Source organism: Miniopterus natalensis, chromosome 1, assembly GCF_054644295.1.
Source record: "Miniopterus natalensis isolate mMinNat1 chromosome 1, mMinNat1.hap1, whole genome shotgun sequence".
In the NCBI taxonomy this organism is placed as follows: domain Eukaryota; kingdom Metazoa; phylum Chordata; class Mammalia; order Chiroptera; family Miniopteridae; genus Miniopterus; species Miniopterus natalensis.
In genome coordinates, this window is record NC_142081.1 from 10,412,186 (window position 1) to 10,431,414 (window position 19,229).

Genomic DNA, 19,229 nt, shown 5'->3' on the forward strand with positions numbered 1-19,229 from the left:
GGTCCAAAGCTGATAAGCAGGATGGCTGGGGACAGGAGCGGGAAGAGCATCTTTCTCTGCACAACCTTTCCCTATTTTGTGCATCTATTATCTATCTGGAAAAACCAGTGTTGTAAAGGGCTCTGATACAGACACGGATTGGTCACTAACCATAAGCCATGCACAATGTTAGATGTTGAGGATATAAAGATGGGTAAGACCTGCCACCTGCTCTCAAGCAGCTCATAAAATGTTGAAGAAATGGGACCATAAAGAACCAACAAGGAAAGTAGAACAGGACCAAGCACAAAGTGTTACAAGACACAAAGGAAAACACGAGTTACGCCTGTTGAGCCAGAAGAAGTTTCAAAGAAGAACATTTAAGATGAACCTGAAGGACAAGCAGTATGAAAAAGAAAACCATAAACTTAAAGCCCAAGAAGAAATTAGAAAATGAATGATAGTTAGATTAAAAGGGATATTCATTCATTCATTCATTCATTCATTCATTCAAACTTTTCAGAGCCACTATAGGCCAGGCACTGTACAAGACACTCCATTTGTTGATCTGAAAATATAGACATTAAACAAATAATTACCAAAAATCAGGATGAGTATTTTGGAAGGAAAAGAAGTATGGAAATTAAAAACGCATGTTCCCTTAGAGTAGAACAAAACTTCTAATGCAGATAGTCCAGTAAAGTGGAAACTTAGTTAAAAAGTGGTTTTAGTGCAGATTTTACAATGGTTGGGGATGTGGCAACTATACACTAAAATATAGCCCAGGATCTGTGGAAATGTTTTCAGTCAGAACCCCAATCACCATATAGTGAGAGAGAGGGAAGGAAAAACTGTGACTTATGTGTATTTAAAAAACTAAAGTGGAAGATGAAATCTGTGTTAGTATTTTATAAGCATTTTTATCAGATTTCAATGCCTGATATTCAGTAGCCAGTTTCCACAGTTGTGAAACATCAATGGGAGAAAACAGTCCCCACGACAAGAAGCCACCGCCCTCTGCTGATGATGGGCAGGGAAATGACAGGTTAATGGGATATTACGCACACACTGTAGGAAATATGTGAAGTATGCCTCTCAAGTGATGAGTGTCTTTTTTAAGATCAGGAAATTGGACATACGGGAATCCTATTTATCTTTTATAAGGTTTATTATTTTTAACAACTCTACACAGCCCTGTCCACCGCGCTGCAGCGCTATTCCCTCACTCCAATAAAGCAGCCTCCTTTGTCTCCAAATAGCTACAGAACTTCACTCTCAGACAGCCTTGGGAGCCTGGGGTTCAGTCTTTTGAGGACATCCAAGGGTAGTTTTGCTTGACTGTGGAAAATAAACCTCAATTTTGAAAACAGAGATAAAATTAAGAAATTACTTCAAATGAAGGCTGGAGAATAAGATGGATGAATGAAACTGGGCAGTAAATACCCATGCGGCATGTGGAAGGTGGAATTCCCACCCCTGCCCCCAGTGTACATACCCTGTATAATCCCTCCCCTTAAGAGGGAGCGAAAATTGTCAATATGATGGGATTTCTTTCCCACGATTAGGTTACAAATCAGCCAACTGATTTAATCAAAAGGTATGGAATGATCATGGGTGAGCCTGACCTTATCGGATGAGACCTTAAGAGAGGGACTGGATTCTTCCTGAGGATTCTCCTTTGGCTTCAGTGCAAGCAAGCAGCTGTGCTGTGAACTATCCACGGAGAACTGAGAATGGCTCTCGGCTGACAACAACCAAGAAAGCAGGAAACAGTCCTACAGCCATAAGCAACAGAATTCTGCAAAGCACCAGTGAGCTCAGAAGAGAACCTTGAGCCTCAGAGGAGACTGCAGCCCTGTTTGACAATTTGACCCTCCACTTACACTAATCAGTTTGTGGTAACTTATTACACAGCAGCAGGAAACTGACACAAGGTCCAAAACAGAAGTGTAAAAGTACCAAATTTCAAAAGGTGACACTTTTTTTAGGTGTGCGGATCAGGATTATAAAAAGTTTCATAATCACTTCAGTCAAAATTATTATTCCTTATCATCTACCTTATTACTTTTATCATTTTTTCTGGGAACTGTTTTAACTTTGGTGCAGTTAAAGGAATCAGTCATGCTTCCCAAACATGAACACTGGTAATAATAAAAGAAGGAAAGTGTCCAAAAAAGGAGTTAAATTTATATAGCTTTTGATGTGTTTCTTTTGCTAAAATCCAATTCTTAAAACATAAAACATCTGCCACTTGGTTGAAGGACTGTAAGGTTTGCTCAGCACTGTCACCTCATCTGGACTAGAATCCAGGGTCCTCACCAGGCTGAAGCAGGAAAACATATTGAGTGAAAGCAGAGCAGCTCTCGTAAGTCAGCTCTGAGTTTATTCTCAAGGTGCTCATATTCTCCACCAGGGCAGAATCTAGGGGGTACTCAGGAAGGCAGGGGGCACCCAGGGGACTTTCACCATGCAGGCATTTAGTATGTGAGGGACAGGTTACTGAATTTCCTTAATGCATGAGGCTTGACACTGCAAAAAATTAGCCTGACCAAAATGCCAACAGGGCCCTGTTGAGAAACACACTATTTGGGCATAAGCTAAAGCCAGCTACATTAAAACCATGTCTTGCCTCATGGAACAAATATTTACAAAGCACTTATTCTACTCAATTCAAATGATCAAATACATTCATTCAGACCCATAACTAACAAAGCTTCAGGAAACCCAGGAGGCACCAGGCAATAGTAATTTGGCCTCTGAAGCAGGTAAAAGGCAAAGTCTGGCCAGAGTTACTGCTCTGATCTCACTTGCCCTCCCACTCTGCTCACTCCAGCAAAACCACTTTGCTGTTTCTCAGACGTATATTCTCAGTATACTCCTGCCTCTGCCTCTCCACCCTTTGCCCAGAATGCTTTCCCCCAGCTCTCTGTCCACATGGCTCCCTCACTTCTTTCAGGTCTCTGCTTAAATGTGACGTCAGTCAGGCATTCCCTGAGCATCTATTTAATGAGCAGCCTCCCACCTAGCCCAGGGACTCACTACCCCAGAGCACAGTGCTTGAGGGTGGGCCTGGCTTCTTGGGCACTGGTTCAGTCTCTCTGTGCTTCAGTTCCCCATCTGTGTGGGGGATTAATAACTACACTTTAGAACTGCTGTGAGGATTATGAGAGAGAGGGAGAAAGAGAGGGAGGGGGGGAGAAAAAGAGGGAGGGAGGGAGAAAGAAAGGGAGAGAGGGAGAGGAGAGAAGGAGGGAGAGGAGGGAAGGAGGGAAGGAGAGAAGGGAAGGAGGGAGGGAGAGGAGGGAAAGAGGGAGGGAGAGGAGGGAAGAAGAGAGGATGCAATGTGCTTAGAAGAGCACTTGGAGCTGACAGTAAGCAGTGCACATTAGCTTGAAGGATCTGGAGGAGGGAGACAAAGCCCACAGGAAGAGAAGAGACTGGACCTGAGCAGCAACTGAGAGGCAGAGAGACGGCAAAGGGATCAGGAGAGGGAACTACATGGGCTGCTGGCAGGATGATTTCAGGGGCAGAGGGTAGCCTGGCTGTTTCTGGAAGCATGTGTTGGGGAATACAGGTGTGGAAGGTCTGAGTGCCAGGCTGAGGACTCCGGACTTAGTCTACAGGAAGCGCGGGAGGATTCTGAACACAGGACAAGGAGGAAAACTCGTGTTAGCGAAGGCAAACGGTCACTGACAACTAGGACAGGGGCCTGGGAAGAGGACAACCGTGTGACGGAACAGCAGACGGGTGGCCTTTTCAGGAGTCCAGGTGATAAGTATCTGACCTGGTAACTTCAAGGATTAGAAAAGCAAAGTTTGAGACATTTCAAGGATGAATAGGCTTGGATGGGTATTTCCAAAGCACCCACGTGCCCACCTCAAGCACAGAACGGATCCCTTCCTATTGCCATTACTTCTGTGTCTGTTTTCTGAGCATCTCAAATGCACTGTGTAAACCTTACTGTTTTATCCTGTGTGTCCAGCACCCGCTGGAGGAAGGACCATGGTTAATGCTGCAGGATGCTCGAAGGATGGGACAGGACAAGAGGGCAGTGGGCTGCAAGCCTGATGATGTGAGAGTGCGCAGGTGCCACTAAAGCAAAGAAGGATGTTGGGAAAGAAATCTCCTGAGACAGACGGGCTCAGTTTGGGATGTTCTGACTTTGAGATGAGGTGGCTAACAACCAAAAAAATGAAGGCAGTTACCAGTAGGTATCATTTACATCTGGGGTCCACCTCTTCCGTTGTTATGGAATGGTTGAGAAAATGCTTAAGCATTTTCTGTGTTATTTAAGTTCTGTCTCTCAGGTGCTATGTGAGTAAAATCAGGCCATGACAGCATTCTCTATAAAGGCATAAGTTATGGGCTCCTTTAAATAAGGCTCACGTGAGAGAGTAACACAGAAAACTAATGACGATTCATAAAATCCCCTTTTGGAAACCCATTCAGTGTTCAGAGCAGGAGTTACAAACACATTTTATAAATCCCTCCCATCAGGAATATAAGAACCATTTACCTTGTGACAAGGAACCAAGCGATCTGACTGAAGTCTGGAGAGGGTCTCATGTAAGTCTTAATGTGTGGCATGGCGTTAGTGCGGCCAGAAGTCTCAGCCGACCACTTACTAGTGACAGGAGAGACACAATTACTGATAAGAAAGGCAAAATCTTGTAATCTAAAAAACAGCGAGTACACAGATCTCTTTGATATGACCTGTGAGATCTTCTAAAACTCTGTTCAGGTGGCAGAATAACGCACATTAGTTTTGGAATGTAGGTAAGTTGGAAAAAAGTTTACCACCACCTACAAAAAGCACCTTTTGGCACCTGGCGCCCCTGGCTTCTCTGCTGTGAATGCGCACACGTAAGCAAATACTGTATTATTTCTGCTGTGCTTTCAACAGCATGTCTGCACATCTCGTCTCCTAGCTGGACTGTGAGGTTTTAAAAGCTCAAACTGTGCTCCCACAAGGCCTTTCTGCGTAGAGGCTCAGTAAAAGCTTGTTGATAAAACAAAAATACAAAACGGGAAAAATGCGAACAGTATGAATATCATAAAGTTGAAAAGCAGGGGGATACATCAGAAATACTTTCATCAAATGCTGACACCTGCATATCTTGTTTGGTTTCTAGGCTTCCAACATTGAAGGACTAAGGTGCCACGGGAAAAAATCATCGCCTGCATCATGAGGCGACAATCCTTACTTATCAGAGGATGGTCCCTCAAGAGAACAGATTGTCTGCAGAAACCGATCAGGATTAGGTCCATCGCCAGATTATTAAATCCACCTGAATGCAGACAATACTGGAAGGCACTCAATCTGAAGAAATGTCCTCTGGAAGGAACAACTTCCTGAAAAAGCATTAAAGGAGGGCTTCCAGATGACATCCCGGATCATACTGAGAGCTAGAGCTACTGGGATGTGATCTGCCTTCGTTTCTGGCTGTCCAGCCAAATAAGTGGCTGCTGAAGCAAGTAAGGAATGGGGACCAGCCCAGAACATACAGATGTGCGACTGCTGCAGCTCGAGGACAAAGGACATTCCTTTCGCTGTCCATTCAGCCACGCACCGAACTCTTACAACGTGTCAAACACTACCCTGAGTGCTAGAGGGGCAGGGCGAGGATCCTACCCTCAGCAGCTTGCAGGCACACAGTGAAAGACCGTGTACACAGAATGATTATGTTCTATGCACTGGAAATATGAACTAAAAGGTACTACTGTAAATTCTAAAGTACCCAATGTGCTCTCTTATTTATCGTTTTGTGTGCGAATATATAAATAGAAATGCCACAGAGATAAATTTTACTTTGGCATTAAAAACCTATTCCAAAAAAAGTTCTAAACCTTGCTTTAAATTATTTCTATTCAGTAACACATGCAGCTAAAATATATAGCTATCTTATGTAAGGTTCTTGAAAAAATCTGACAAATAACACTCTTATTCCTGAAGCAGCAGCAGCAGCAGCACTGCAAACCAATTACTTACTGGAAATAGGAATGAAGCCAGTTCTGTTTTTCTGCTGTCTGGATGCTATAGGGAAGAGAGCCCCCGGCTTTTGAAAGAAAAAAAAAAAATAAACAATAAAACTTATGGAATATAATTTGAGGACCCTTCATTAAGAAAAAACTCTATAGTAAACAACAGTGGGAAGGTTAAAGGAAAAAACAAAACTATTTCCATTATCTCATCTTATAAAAAATAGTTCTTTGAAAAAAAATGTCTACACTTGCACTAGGTATGTTCTCTCAGTGGGGCTTACTTCCTTAGGGATGCATATTAAATGTAAATGTTTAGTACCTGCAAAGGAAAAGGTATTTGATCACTCGGGGTGGTAATTTAATATCTGCATCAGCACAGACTTGAAGTGTTAGAAAGAATCCTGCCCATCCTGCTGTCCTCATGCAGGCGAGACATCCTCAGCCCTGATTTGCGAGATGAGGTGTGGCACCTCTGTTTGGCCCAAGGCCGGGGCACTGGGGCAGACTAGGATAACTCCCAGAACTCGGTTCCTGCCTCCTTCACTCGCTACTCTGCTGCTCCTAAACACACCTTGTACTAGCGAAACGGATCCTTACAAATGGGACAGTGATCACTAAAATAAACAGTTCAGTTTTAAAAAAGGAATTCTAAAAGCCATATTCCTGCAAAGAAAATAAACGTATGGTACCGAGTGGAAACACAATTAGAAGCCAATTTTTTGTTCATCTCTGAACAGAGGAAAGTTCCAGTGTAGATTCACCAATCACTTTCCGAACACGGGTTGGAACTTCTCCATAGCAATCTCTACCCAAGGAGGGCTTTACATTTCTTCAGCGTACCAAGGGCAGCGTGCTGCATCCCCTACCGCAAATTACTAAAAACTTGTTCAGGGTTCTGGGACCAGTTATAAGATAGTTTTCCTGAAAATACCATGTTCTTCTCTGTTAGAAAGTATGCTTTCAATGGACCTAGCCTATCAGAAGTGCAGGAAGAAGACGAAAACAAACCACAACCACCAGGTCTCCGAGTCTCAGTGAAATAATTTTAGCCCTGCCATTAAAAAGCAACAGACTAAAACACCCCAAACCCTACTGAGATTTTTCAGGAAGGCTCACATCTAGCTTGATGAGCACTAAGTGGACTAAATTAATCTAAATTCAGAAAATTCTGCTTCCAGCCATAAGCAAATGCCAGCTAGACTTATTTTCCAGAGGCATACACTGTTTAGGTTTTTGGTTATTACCTCCCAAAGGAAATATTTGGGGCACTGCTGAATTTCGAATAAAAGTTTAGGTGTCCAGCACTGGTATAAGAGAAACAGAGGCGATGTCTACAAAATAATCCTAGGCATTTATGGATGAAGCCCTTGAGAGGCTAGGTGTATAGACCAGGCTATACCAAAGTTTCATCTCAATATTAAATGTAAGTTCCGAACCTTAAATAGATCTGTATCCAGGATTCATGTTTCAAACAACCACACAGGGCCATAGACACAGGCAGGGACGATGTGGAGGGGGAGAGAGATCAGAGCAAGGAAAGTTACCACCGCTCTGAAGAGGCACAGCTCGAGCAGCGGAGGAAGCTGGTTTTATTTGGATGTCTTGTCTAGACAGCCAATCTGTTGGTGGGAGAGGTGAGAGTAGCCTTACTGGTAGAAGTGAGATTAGCAACCACTCAGAGGGCTATTGTGAGAATTAAATAACATACAGAACCTGCCCAACTGCAGGAACATTATCAGTGCTCAATGTTATATATGTTCACGATTCTTATCCAGTTAAGAGAAATTTATCATCCCAAGGAGGAAGGCATTCTTATTGTTTTTAAACGTTTACCAGGGCATTTATGACATATACACAAAAAACACAGCTGTTACAGTCTTCCCAACAATTACCTGGATACCCTTCTAAGCTGGTCCGCACATTTTCCACAGAAGGATAGATCTGAAAAGAAATAAGAAAAAAACCCATTAAAACTTGAAAGGAACCATGTTGAAGACACTATTTATTAAAAGGAATGCTGATTAGTTTTTAAGAAAATTAAAATCTCAATTAAAACTCCTCAGAAACTTAGAAAACATGCTTTAAATTTTAAAAAGTTCCCATCTTAACGGGAAAAAATTGAACTTCTGGTAATTAATTTGATGATAAAAATATTATACTTGGGTTGGAGTTTTTCGTGACATGTCATAGTAACACTGAATTGAATGCAAAATTAACCATTAATTCAAAGGTGTGTAAGTAATTAACAATGCTCATAATTGTCTGGGAGCTGCTTTATCCAATATTTTTTCCTGGGCTTGGCAACCTGGAAGGAATGATAATTGCAGGCTCGTTGGTGACCAAAACCACCAAGCTTTAGCTGAACTGCAAGCCACAGCACCATGTGATAAGAGGGCCACCCGATTAAAAACACTGCTGTTCCCATCCCCAAACTACTGAATCAACCTCTCTCTGGCAAGAAGGACTGATTCTGGATTCCTCTCCCAGACTAGAGGATGCAAATAAATAATTAACTCCCGGGGAGGAGCACTTACCAGATGGAGGGGAGCGGCACTTTTCCCTGGGGCCCTGCTTTCCTTCCCCAGGGTCACTAAGGTCTCTTTGAACTCAGAACACAACCATTTGGATTCGTCAGGCCCCATGGAGCCGATGCTTGAAAACTGGCCCACGATGGGCCAAGACTCTGCCTTAGGTATGGAGGAGGCATGTTCTTTCAGGAGCTGTGAAGAAATAATAGTGAAAGCCATATTACTCACACACACGAACAGAAATGCTGTAACGATTCAGGGCAACGATTCAGGGCACGGAGGCCACCCTGACTTCCCTAATTAACAAAGAAATGCTGAAAGGATCAGTGATCAATTCCATACCCACGTATGCATTTTTTCTTCTTCTTTGGGAAATTGTTTTTAGATTCTGAAAATATTTTATTTTAATGGAGTGAGTGGAGAGGAGAAGCCCTCTTCTCCCAAAATTCTTTGATTTGTACTAATAGCAAAAACAAATAAAAATTTTAAAATGATCCATATTACTAGGAATATCAGATAAATCACCACCCTGCCTTGTGAAGTTAATTTTTGCCTTGGAATCATAATTGTTTAATATACCTACACAATACATAGAAGGCCACGCTACTGTATATTCTGACTCCTATCATCTGAAAGAGGTTTAACACTTGGGCTCTGATGTCCTTAAAATAAAAGAGAATCTATTTACATATAGACAACACAACCTGAAACACTAAGCTTGATCGGTGTTTCCTGTTTTGATACTTGTGCAAAGCTTGAGAAACAATTCAGAAAATATTTGGAAATCTTATCCACTTAAACTATGTACTGAATGCCCACACAGAGGCTGGAGAGAGTGAGAAACATAAGCCACGGTGCCTCCCATGGCAGGGCTCGTATTCTGACTGACGTATTGTTTAGTTTAATGTGGATTATTTTCTTTAACACAGCTTAGGCATCAATATTTATAGACATTGCTACCAAAAAGCCCAAATAATCCTCTACTCGCACCCCGGGTGCAGCACTGTGCAGGGAACAGGCCTGAACTGACAACAACAAGACCTAGCGTCTATTCTGTGCTTGGCTCCTGATCAACTGCATGACCCTGGACATGTCCCTCTGCTCCACGTACGTCAATGAAACAGAGCCCTGATCTTCCCGTCTTCCCTGGAGGCAGCTGTGGTGCAACATGAGCTCCTGTGTGCGAAGAGTGGCTGGAAAACTCTAAGAGGCTCTTCAGCTTTCAGAAGACTGTGATCCCACACAACACATGCACTTAGTACCAACCTGTCGAAGCCAACAGCCTACAAATTACCACCAATGCTGGGTGACCACTCGGCATGTGCCCTGCATCCATTTCCTTTAATCCTCACACAATTCTGTGAGTGAAGCACTATTATCATGCCCATTTTATAGATGACAAGAAAGGCAGGTTAAGGAGCAAGCCAAGGACATGGCTTGTAAACACCACGTCAGGTTCCGAACCCAGGTGTGGGCATCTACCTGCAATGCTGTGCACTTGGCCAGTGCGGTGCGCTCTGCTCTCTAGGTCAAGATGTGAAGGTGTTGGCTGCGAGATGCTGCCTGCTTTCAGCTGTGCTCTCATTTAAAAAAAATAAAATTAAAATTTTCATTAACCAAGGGGGATTCTTACATAACATAAATAATTCACGGAAAAAGAGGTAAGGCTTTTAAGAAAGCCACTTTAGGGATATTGTCGGTAAAGTGTTTCCTAAAAGGGGATGAAGAAAATTTTCATCTTCAACTTGCTGGTTGTTTTATTTTGTTAAAGACCTTTCTTTGTTCATTTTCATACCTGCAGTAAATGTGATGTCTGTAGTAACTATTTTCTAAGAGCACTGGTTTAGTAAACAAAAAACATTATAGCTCAGCTGTAGCTCTACTCAACACTATAGTCTGTTCTTTATTGAATTTGGATGTTAAAAGCCCTTGATATGCTGATCAAAAGCTACAAAATGAGAAGGCTCTGATTACCTTTATTACAAGATATATAACTAAAAGCCCATTTAGAACAGTCTACACCTACAGAAGAGGCCTAACAAAACTTTAAAAATTATTGAAAACTATAATTAGACAATTTATCATGTGCCTGCTATTTGCCCAGAACTGTGCTAGAGATACTCTGGCACTGCCATCAAAACACACAATTATAAGTGAAAAGAGGGACAACATAAATTAAAAAAGTTAAAACAGTAAAAATTCTGTTACCTTCCGAAGCCTAAAGTGTCCCCAGTTATCTTTCTGATTTCCTTGAAAGCGTCCCGGGGTTGATCCAATGAGGTAAACACTACAAAGATATAAAATGTAAGCTACAGACCACAGTGATGTGATTTATGGACCCAAAACCACAAAATACACATGGACTCTAATGTAATCATGAACCATTCCAAGAGCCAATCCATTTTCTTGGGACACTTCCTCAGAGGAGTAACTGATACTTAAACTTATTTTCAAGCACATCGACTAATGGTGGAGCATCCACAAGGTGTAGGGAACCAGGCAGAGAACCGGCTCATTTTAAGGCTCCAGCAGAGGCTGAGGGTACGTGGCAAGAGTTCCTGCTCCACTTTGGTGGCTGAGAACCAGAGATGCACAGCGACATCTCGTCATGAAGGCTAGCCAAATATCACTCCACCTCTCTCCAGGCCCCGTGCGGCTGTCCAGGAATTACCTACTGTGCGGACTCTAAACAGGGAAGACAACACGTACTTTGTTTCAGAGAGATCGTGGTCGTGGATGATGTCTATCCACTCCTGGAGAGGAGGAGCGTTGTAAGCCATCAGGTAGCTGATGAGATCAGCTTTGAAATGTGTTGTCGATTCTCCAGATCTGTGGGTCCCCTGGGTCATTCGTGGGTACAACGGACTCAGCCATATTCTGGAATGGGAAAAAATGACTTAGTCAGGAAGGCAGCTGGTCACAATGACATCTCCGTATTGATTCTGCACTCACCCTAAGAGGTGAATTCTCACCATCTTTCTCCAACTGCTAAGTACAGCGATAGTTACAAAACATAAATCTGATGATACCACTCGGACAGCCTCCATCACATTCAGAATTACTTTTGAACACCTCGCTGTGAATTTATTTAGATCCAGTAAGATCTATCCTTTGCCCAGCTCTCCCAACCCAACCCCTCCATGCTCCCTCTCATCTGTTCACACCTTCCCCCTCCTCCTTCCCGCGCCCTCCACACTGCTCTGAGACGTGATGAAGACAGTTAATAGCTCTGCTCTCAACTGTCATAGCAAATCTGCACCACCTGTAGTAACCCCAGCAGGATTTTGCCCACGACTACATCAGCGATGCCCTCGACCCTGAACCTGTCTGCTACCCTGCATTGTGAGAAGCAGGTTTTAAGTGGGACTCAAACTGGAACATGCTTAAAGGAAACAGATCAGGAAATGGGATAGGGCTCAAAGCCACCTGCTGGGGTAGGGGAGCAGAGTGCAGAGAGGGAACTAAGGGGTGTTGGGCTCAGGGAAAAGACATTCTTTCCAACCCAGACAGGCTGTCTTAAGGAAGAGAGGTACCTCTTTTCCTACACACACACTCATGTTGAAGCAGGCCCAGTGGACGGAGGCTGGAAGGCTCTGCATTTTAGCTCAACCCATGGCAGGACTTGGACTCAGTCAGCTAATCCATCCCATGTGAGGGGTGGGCACAGGCTGGGCAATGATAAGGGGCAAGGTGGGTGGGGGAGGATGAGTGGAAAATGCCTGACCCTGAAAGCTGCTCTAAGAGTGCCTGCGTTTCCTCTAACAAAGGCAGTTCCCCAGCTCTTAACCTTCTTGAACAGGAGGCGGAGTGTACAAAACGGCTTAGGTGAGAAAAAGGTGAGTTACGGCTACTTGCAAAGCAGGGCTCACCGGGAGGGATAGCAATGGTTAAAACTTGATTTAGGCAAATACCTAAAAGCAAACCCAAACCCCTCTTGAGAAAAAACAGAAAGCTAGACATATGCGCACAACATATACGCACCTAGGACAAAGGCTCGGCAATATAGACAAAGCCCAAACAACCCCACGTTCATTCTCTTCAAGATTCACAAGCCCATGAACACAGTAAAGGCTTTTAAAAAACACTGTGTAGATGTGTTTTGTGGGAAACTACACGGATTGGGAGGTAAGGGGAATTTTTAGCACACGATTAATCCCCAAGTTTTTGTCTGATACCCACTGGGAGGTGGCGAGCCTGAGTCCACGTGGCGCAGGGGTAAGTGGAGACCAAAAGGTTATCGGTGGTCTTACTGGGACAATAATGGGTTCAGACCTTCCGCTTGGCATCCTCTTTCCTGCCTTGAATACTCGGATGTACCTGCCTGTAGAGTGTGAATGATCTCATTTTATAAAAAAATGAAAAAACCTACCGTATGTAGATATTTACCTGTGTTTACATGTATAATAGACATTTGTGGATGATTGTGCACTAAATGTGGGGGGGGGGGACTAAAAGAACACTATCATTTTTTCTGCATGTGTTTTTTTTCTATGCCATGTGTGTAGATTTTTTACAATTAGAAAAAACAGAAACACAAAAGAAGAAAGTGAATGCTCTGGCTTTGCCCTGTGTCAGCTCACGCAGCCGCCGGCAGACAGCACACAGAACCCACGCACCCTTGCGTTTTCTGGTGCCAGTCCTCGCGGATGAGGTTGGAGGTGTGAATGACGACGCGCAGTCCTTCCGCGTACAGCAGGAGCATCATTTTCCTTAACAGAGAAGGTGTCAGAAAGCATTGATGGCACTTTCAAAAGCTCTCACACCTTGCTAATGCAAACGTAGAGCTAAAGGGATTCTTCAAACTCTTATATTACCCAACTTTCAACGTTTATAATCCTCCTTTTTTCTACACATTATCAAAGTCTGCTCAAGTTCTAGGCAGAAAACTACCTCCCCAAATGCTCCGAGTACTAGGTGGTCCATGAACTTCTGCCCTATCCCCCCCACATGGCCAGTCCTGGCACTTCAGACCTCTCCCCTCCAGGCTGGCCCCTTGTTATCTATTCAGCATCATCTGTTCCTGTCAGAGACAATAGGAACCTTCTTGTCCAGTGTTTTTCAAAGTATGGTCACAACCTCTCGCTCTGGCATTAACCAGCATTCACAAAAAGTGCAGAAGAAACGATAAACTTGAGTGTACTGCGTGTATTTCAGAGCAGTACTGCCTCATTAATCATTTCTCCATATAAGCACGGACGTGTGCAGAGGACTGAAGTGTGAAACCTATTTCCTATTGTGGTTGTGGTTAAAAAAATGTGAAAGAGGCTTCATTTTCATGTTCCGCACATGCCACACTCAGCAGTGTACCTGGGTTTGAGGCCAGTCTGCCCTTTTCTCCATTAACTCAAATCAGTCCTAGATAGATCTGCTCTTTCCCGCAGGCCTTCCCCAGGCCTCCAGTCATCAGACATACTTCTCTTATTTCAAAAGTGAGAGGGGGGATACTATATAAGTTAGAGAGCTTTCCTTTTGAAGCTGCAAGACCTAAGCTCCAGCCTCCATCAGGTAGATGCCATATGACCCTGGGGAGCATTTAACATCCCTAAGTCCTTCCGTGTCCCCGAGCCTTGTATTTTTTTTTTTAATGTGTAACATGATCAACCCTTTTACTTCACAGGGTTGTAAGAATGAAACACAATGTGCATGTTGTTAGATGTAAAACACTCTTGCCTGTGCACGCCCATCGGTCCTTCAAGGCATTGCTTTCCTTAGTCATCTACCATTGGGTGGTTTTAGCTTCCTGATTGTCTTCTAACATTTCAGGAATCTAAGCTTGCTCTCTACACAACCAGAGATTCACTCCTCAAGGAAGTAACTCTGCCCTGACTTATTACTGTTTCTCTATTGAGGCCAAAATGCTACTTAATATGTACTCATATAAGTCAGTTCACAGGCGGGGGAAACAGAACCACTGGTCCTCCCAAATAAACAAGGTGGATGCTGTCTGCACAGGATAGGGTTGGCATAAAAAGATGCCGAAAAGCCCGGCCGGGCGTGGCTCAGTGGTTGAGCATCAACCCGGGATCCAGGCGATTGGGGTTCAATTCCCGGTCAGGGCACATGCCCGGGTTGCGGGCTCGATCAATCACTCTCTCATCATTAATGTTTCTCTCTCTCTCTCCCTCTCCTTTCCTCTCTCTGGTATCAATAAAGATATGTTTAAAAAAAAAAAAAAAAGATGCCGAAAAGAATTTAAGAACAGGGAATGGGATTTAGCTCCTGCCACAACAAGGATCTGACCCGAGCTGGCAAACAGTAAATGAATGCAGAGCTGAAGAAACGACAGCTGCTGAGCCAATCTTTCCATTCCTGAAATCTGGGCAAATTTATGTACACAGTTACCAAATTAGCAGCTGACTGTAATTAAGAATAAGCCAGCTATGAATTCGTGACACAAGTTTTGCAAATATTTCCATTAAGCACCAATGATCAGGGAAATCAATCACTGATGTGAGTCCCACCAAACAGAACCGTGAACGAATCCAAGGGGAGTCTCCCACATTCTTCAGAGACAAAATGGCACGTGCCAATCAGGTCATAATTAAAAATGGATTAAAGGGTGGAAATGGGGTCTCCCTTGAAGATTTCTATCTGCATATTTCCTATTGAGCTGTGGGGGCAGCAAAAGGGACACTCCCCAAATCTGAAGCTGTTTCTGGGAAGGGGGAGAAAACTCACGTCTGCAGAGGCCGTGTGCCGGGCACCATCCCAAAGCCCCATGACAAGTGGGGCCAGCATGACAAGTGCCCACGGTAACCCAGAGAGGTCGCCACCACTCCATTCCAGCTGCAGGACCCTTGGCTGGGAGAGGCCACAGCCACAGAATAAGCCAGAGGAACTGCTTGTTTGGATCAGATGTGCCGGCTCATCCTCTCACTGCATATGGCTTCTTCAGGGATGGACACGGTCTCATGTCTCATGAAACCAGGGGTGGGAGTGGGCCATGTGAAGGATGAGTGATCTAGGTGAGAAAGACTGCGGATGGAAGTGGAAGGAGGCATGCCTGCCCATCCTGTGGTCCTGTTAGTCCGCCTGGCTCCCCCGTTAGATGGGGACATTAGACATGGAGCTGCTTTGGCTTCCTTTACTTCTTCCCTACGGATGCTCAGGGCCAACTGAGCTAACTCCACTCCTAGCTCTGGGGAAACTGAAAAGCTTTAGAATTCTAAAGCCTTGAGAGAGACACCCTGGGATTGCGTCACATCCTTCAGAAATAGATGGAGCACGGTTAACCGCTCCACTTCCCACAATTCTTTATTGACAACCCCCCCCCCCCCCCCCCGGCAAAATCATCACACCTGAGTTCCTCCAAGGGCACTTTTTGAATAGTATCCTTTGGTCTATTAAAATCATACCCTCCCCCATTTCATAAAAATTGCTTACGTGTGGTGTGTTCCAAATGCAATATCCAACTTTGCCTAGGATGAGAAAGAAGTCAAGTCACTTACTTAAAAAGAAACCTCAAAATATTCCTATCTATCGGAAATTAAATTAGAAAAGGTGCAGGTGAACTTTCTCTTCTTACTTTACTGCCCTCTAGTGGACAAGCCCTTGATCAACAATACAGCTTTTATAACATTCAGTGAGGCCCGTTTTTAAAAAAACTTTTTTAAAGTTACCCAGAATGATTCAATACTTTCTGCATTTTTAATTATAGAAATTAGAAGCTGAAAAGCCTAATTTCTTTAGTTACTAAAATCTAATAAAAACAAACGAGACTGCAAAGTTTTTAAATGACATACTTGATTTATACAGAAATTAATAAATGCAGTTTTCATAGCATATTAAAAAAATACTGAATGTTGCGGCAGCAGAAAGACTTGTGTTATGATATTAAAACTGAAGTTTTTTTATATTAATAACATAGCAAATGATGAAAATGAAGAAGATAACATGTTAAATCCATTTTCATGTTATAAAATAATTCCTTCACATGCATATGGGGGTGGGTGGAGAAGCAAAACATTTTTCTAACACCCAGTATAGCAAAACCTTGGTTAAGCAGAACATGCCCCAGATGCAGGCTATGAAACAGTTAAAACAGAAACATCAAAACAGCAGTTAGGAACACAAAAACCCTAGCCTCACAGCTTTGCATGACTTTGAAAAATATTTAAATCTCCGTGCTTCTTCTTACTCCTCTTTAAAATGATGGAGCTGTTAGGGGATTCAGACAGCTGTTAGGAGTAAATGAGAAAAAGTGTTTCAAGTGCGTAGGAAAGGGGGCTGCACCGGGTAGGACTCTACAAATGGAGGCAAGTACTGCTACAAGCCTGGCCCTCCAATCACATGACAGGTGGGTGGATCTGTTTGCTGGAGGCAGTGATGAGCAACTGAAACACACAGGTGAGTATGACACAGGCCCTGTCTTGGAGATGCTCAGGGACAGGTGGCCCAGTCGACCACACTGTCACACCCACTGTTTGGGGATGCTCACACACCAGCATGCACGTGCAGTCTGGCCTCAGAAGAGAGAACAAGGCACTGTATTCGATGTCTTTATAATTACAAAATTACATTGAAGACTGCCACTCTATAAACTGATATTGAGCTCAGAAAAAGCAATGGCCAAGAGACTTGGCTTCTGAGTTTAGTTTTGCTATAAGCTGTGTTACTTGGGGCAAGTCTAAGCACAAAATCAGGATGATCATCGCTTCAACAGGGTGCTTTTTGGGGCAGATGCACAAAATCCCTTGTGCAACAGCCCTGTGAAGCCCAGTATTAGCAGCCCACGTTAAAGATGAAGGGATTAGGCTTAAAGCAGTTTGGTGATGAGCCCAGAATGACACAGCTAGTCATGGAGAGCTGGGATAGATCCAGGTAATCTGAACCTTGACCACCGGCAGGCCTCAGTATCCAGCCTCTGCCCCATAGGCACAATATGGGAGAAGTGTTAGGGTTCACTGACTCTTTGACTGATGTCAAAGTCAAGAATTCATCTTACAAACAAGACATAAAGGTATTTCAATAGTTCAGGATGGGGCCACAATCCTGTACCTCAGACTAGATCTGGGAGCTTCTGAATAGTTCTTTGCACAAGGTTTAAAAGATTGTGGCTTGTTACGCCCTCTAGTGGCCAGTCTGCAGCACGCCATCAGGTATGCCTCAATGTCTCCTAAACTTTTCAGGACAGGTAGTTAGTATTTGAAAAACACTATTTCTACTGATTTATTCTATGTGGGAAAAATTACTCAGAGGGGGAAAATTAGGACCAATGTGTAGCAGTCACAAGGAGGAAGGCTGTGTTGGTTAATTTTATGTGTCAACTTGGCTAGGCCACAGTATCGATATTTGGTCAGATGTTGCAGTGAAGGTATTTTTTCAGATGAGATTAACATTTACATTAGTAGACTTTGAGTAGAACAGATTACTCTCCACAATGTAGGTGGGCCATATCCAATCAGTTGAAGGCCTCAAGAGAAAAAAGATGGACTCCTTCAAGGAAGAGAGAATTGTTTCCAGACTACCTGTGGACTCAAACTGCAACACCTGCTCTTCCATGGATTTTGGACTTGCCAGCAGCCCCCAAACATACATCCCGTCACCCTGTCATAGACTGTTTCCCTAAAGAACCCTAATACAGAGATATGAGGTCAACATAAAGAAGAATCTTTATAACCACAAGGGCTACCTCAGGAAGCATTCAAGCCAAAGCCAGACAAGTATCTGTTGGGGATGCTAGAGAGAGGATTTCCGCACTAAGCAGGTAGATAGATGAAATGTCTAAATTTCCTTCCAAGTCTCAGAACAAGCATGACCTCAAATGGCAATAAGCAGCTTACCTGGCAGAGGGAAATATTTTCATAGGGCTTTGCCTCGGCATGTAAGTGAGCCTTAGCTTCTCGTTTATCGCCATGCACAAGCAGGATTGGTTTCTTCCTGAAAAGAGATCAGAAGTATGTATCATTCATAAAGCCAGACTCTTGCCCAGTGAGGGAATGCTAGCTTCCTTATCACCCTACACCCTACACGTGCTTCTGGCCTTTGTGGGGACTGAGTACAGGGCTAACAGTGACCAGTTACCTTTACAACGGGGCCATGGCGCCCGATCCTGAAGCTCTACTGTGACCTAGAGGGGTTGTGACTCAAGAAAGTCCTTGAGTAATGAATCATCATTTTTGGTCCCAAAGGGGATATAGTTAGCTCTGTGTTAATATGTTAATAAATTCATACAGGTTAAAAGATGTAAAATTACTGTTGTATAGTATGATGCAACATACTATACAGTATAGTTTCCTTTCTGTTGGAACTTTACCAGGCCTACTTTCACCAAGCTCCTACTGTGTGCCAGGAACTGCACTAGACTCCCAGGATACAAGAGTGAACAGGCCCAGGTCCACTGCATCACAGACTCATTAAAGGTGGTTCTATTTCAATGAAACAGAGCCCAAGGTACACTGAAAATGCTGTAGCTTTAATTCCTAAAAGGACAACATAAGAATACTCTTCAGGAATAGGTTAAAAAGGTTTTTAAGGGAACCATGATCTTTTCCAGTTAATTCAAAGCGAGATAATCCTTAGAAATCAATATACCTTTACAAGTGCTCCCAACAAAACAAAAGTTGGAGTTTTCTCCAACAATCATTGAAGATGAACAAATGTAGCTACTTCCACATGCATCAATCACTGTGCAGAATGATTCTCTACCATAAGTGAAGGAGCAATGTGCAAAAGAAAGAAACATTACAGAAAATGCACTTCTGGTACAAACGCCTAGCTACCAAATCCCCAAGAACTTTA

At 43.4% G+C, this 19,229-nt stretch overlaps 1 protein-coding gene across 6 annotated transcripts in view; it reads right to left on the reverse strand.

The window, feature by feature from the left end:
- The window catches only part of TDP1 (tyrosyl-DNA phosphodiesterase 1), a 57,183-nt gene that overhangs the window by 29,769 nt on the left and 8,185 nt on the right, over positions 1-19,229 (reverse strand). For 4 of the 6 annotated variants that reach the window (XM_016205687.2, XM_016205685.2, XM_016205689.2 and 1 more), the window contains 9 exons: positions 18,272-18,368; positions 15,873-15,907; positions 13,106-13,198; positions 11,199-11,366; positions 10,698-10,776; positions 8,496-8,681; positions 7,854-7,902; positions 5,969-6,035; positions 4,496-4,603 (listed from right to left, as the gene is read on the reverse strand). In XM_016205687.2, coding sequence (XP_016061173.2) covers positions 4,496-4,603; positions 5,969-6,035; positions 7,854-7,902; positions 8,496-8,681; positions 10,698-10,776; positions 11,199-11,366; positions 13,106-13,198; positions 15,873-15,907; positions 18,272-18,368 — 882 coding nt within the window. The other 2 variants (XM_087818614.1, XM_016205690.2) reach the window with 2 other exon arrangements.